Below are 2885 nucleotides of genomic sequence, written 5' to 3'. Positions count from 1 at the left end.
AAAACCAAAGAACTCCAAAGGAATTCAGCTCAGCCCTTACTCCTTCACATTGTACAAGGAAAGATGTGGTCATATAAATGACTTCTGTGAACTAAGCAGAGACCAAAGCAGTGGTTCTGAACCTTTTTGGCATCAAGTGATCCCACTGGGAATTCGACAAAAATAACCTCTCTCAGGAAAATGATCAAACAAAATCTTGCACACTATTTCAGGGAGTTCATGGATCCTCTGAAGACCAACCAAAGACTGCTTCTAGCCCTGGGTTAAGAAGTTTGGGGCTAAAGAAAACATTTATTGGGTAAGACTTCACTGTAACAAAGCCATCATCATACAGCAGTTAGTGGCAGTGTGCCAGCAATGGGTAAAAATCACTGTACAAAAACCCCTGTCCTAATGTACTTTTATTGCTTATTTTTATAGTCTAAATTACGCTGCAATTCAGGGCCAATCCTTGCTTCTTTTGCCTTGATTGATGACAGAGAACAGCTTGGTTCAGTTTTCTATATGAATAACCCTTTAGAGATAGGAAGGAAAGGATCTGTTTTGGGGCTAGGAGGTTAATTAGGTAGTAGGAACAGATGAGCAAGAGGCTGTGGAATATTTTGCAGAGGGACTGTAAAATAACAGGAAGGCCCCACCTGCCTGAACTTTGAATGGGCTGTCTGACCTTGAAAGTAGGGGAGTAACTAAAACCACTGAAACCACATGAATGAAAAAGGCAATCTACGATGGCTCCTTCCGTCAATTTAAAATGGCTTTTAACTTGAAAATTTAGTACATTTTAGCTAACTGGAGGAAACAAGATGGAAATCAGATTTAGATTAGAATAAAAATTTATTTTGGTAAAGAATTATATATTTTTTATTTGCAAAAGCTGAAAATGCTTCTATAAATGACCAGCCCAGAGCTTGTATTTCCACTGCATTAAACAAGTGTCTGTCATTTCTTCTTGCCAGGTTTGGGGGCCTTTTCTAGGCCTTGGATGTGTTTTCGAGGAAGGTGATATTCTTCTATAATCCAAAAAGCAGAAACTCATCAATGGGCTATAACCCTGCCCTCTCCTCCCTCAGCTCCCCGTTTGTCTCACAATGTCCCTTCCTGGCCCTGATCCCCATGGACCCCAATCCACACAGCTATCTCCTGGCCCTCTCATCCCTCCGTGCATTCATTCCTGTTGTCAGACAGCCTCTGTTCAAATGATTTCCACCGTGTGATCTGCTCTTCTACTCCCAGCTCTAACCCTGCTCCTATAGAAAGCCTTCTGGGATGGACCATTTCTCCTTATACTTCGAGGCTGAAGTGCATAGTTCAATAACTTTCACATTGATAGCTACTTGCAAGGTGTACTTCAGGGATTTAGAATTTTCTCATGAGAGAGAATGTGTGTGTGCGTTCAGTCGTGTGTTTGTTTATTTTCCTCTGTATTTCTTTTCAGCATCTCATCTGGGGTTCTTAGCTTAAAAAGGCTCAATTCAAAGTTAACTGCTGGGTACTGCCTTAAATTTGCTCATTGAGCATTTACTATATGCCAGGCCCCAAGCATGAAAAAAGAATGAAAGCAAGGTCTCTGACTCAAGAGGAGGTTCTACGAGGAGGTTCAGACATTAGAAAAAATTAGCCAAGTAGCAAACACTAACTAGAAATATAAACACAACTGGAAAGTGCTATGTTAGCAATTTTTCAAACACCAATTTAAGAAAACAGAAAAAAAAAAAAATAATAAGACATGTCTGAGAAAGGCTTCCTGTATCCCCTAAGCCGGCCAATGAGTCTTTAGGATTGGGCTGTGGGAAGCACACCAGGTGAGCCCCCAAGTGTGAATGTGCACAGTGTGTCTGGGGAGCAGCGGGACACCAGCATGCCTGAGGGTAGGATGGGGGTGTGGGAGCGGCCAGAGAACCTGACTGGAAGACTGGGGTTGGACTGGGAGGGTCCAGTTTACTGAGCTTAGGAGTTTATTCTGAAGGCATTGAAAAGGCATAAAAAATTTTTTAGAGGGGAGTGATATGATCACATTGTTTCTGAAAGTTGACTCAGGCAGAGATGTGGAGGATGGCTTGAACTGAGGACAAACTACAAGCTTGGTGACCCAGAGCTGGTAAAGAAGTTAGGCTCTGGAGTCTGACAAATAAAAGTTCAGAGCCCAGCTGCAGCACTCGATAGCTGAGTATCTCAGGGCGAGGTACTGAACCTCGGTTTCTTCATCTGCAAAACAGAAACAGTTCTGAAGCATCACTATGACTGAGAGAGACGGTGCCCGCAAAAAGCCCAGCAAAGTGCCTAGCACAGTTTGGGTGCTCCACAAATGTCTTGTAAAAAGGGAACCAGGAAGAAAACTATAGTATGGTGGAGAAAACATTGAATTTGGGGGCCAAAGGATCTGGTTCAAACGTTGGCTCTACCTCTTGCTGCCTGATAAGAAGCATACAGCCATATACATATAGAGGTTTTGTGATAACTAGAGTGAGCTGAGTTGGTGGGTAGATTTTGGCCAAGTTAGACCAATGTCCCTCCTTCTTCAGAGGGGATGCTCACCAAGCAACAGCCGGCCAAGGTGGTGGACCTGGTTTCCCTGGATCTGGACCTGCAGGCTGTCTTTGGCCCCAGGAGCAGGAGTGACAGTGGTGCTAGCCTGGCATCGCTGCTGGAGTATGGCAGCCACTGTCCACGGGTCCAGACCATATGCCTCCAAGTTCCGGACCACAGTAACCTGGGGGAAACAGAAGACTGATGGTGGGTGTGGACCACATGCCCTCCCTCCAGAACCTTGTAGAGCTGCAGCAGCCTCCTCACACTCTATGCTCACCACCCCTACAACCATGGTACCCTTTCATCCAAATAATTTATTTTTGTGCTTCTAAATCGATTCTTTCTACCCCAGCTAA

At 44.3% G+C, this 2885-nt stretch overlaps 1 protein-coding gene across 1 annotated transcript in view; it reads right to left on the bottom strand.

Annotated features, from left to right (window-relative positions):
* Window positions 1-815: 815 nt before the first annotated feature.
* The window catches only part of EIF2D (eukaryotic translation initiation factor 2D), an 18540-nt gene continuing 16470 nt past the window's right edge, over window positions 816-2885 (bottom strand). Inside the window, exon 13 of the mRNA XM_011372954.2 lies at window positions 816-1010. Within this exon, the coding sequence (XP_011371256.1) occupies window positions 940-1010 (71 nt within the window). The 3' untranslated portion in view covers window positions 816-939. The remainder of the gene's footprint in view (window positions 1011-2885) is intronic.

Source organism: Pteropus vampyrus, unplaced genomic scaffold (genome assembly GCF_000151845.1).
Source record: "Pteropus vampyrus isolate Shadow unplaced genomic scaffold, Pvam_2.0 Scaffold217, whole genome shotgun sequence".
In the NCBI taxonomy this organism is placed as follows: Eukaryota; Metazoa; Chordata; class Mammalia; order Chiroptera; family Pteropodidae; genus Pteropus; species Pteropus vampyrus.
Note: the sequence above shows the minus strand (reverse complement) of the source record. Positions and strands in the feature narration are given on the sequence as shown.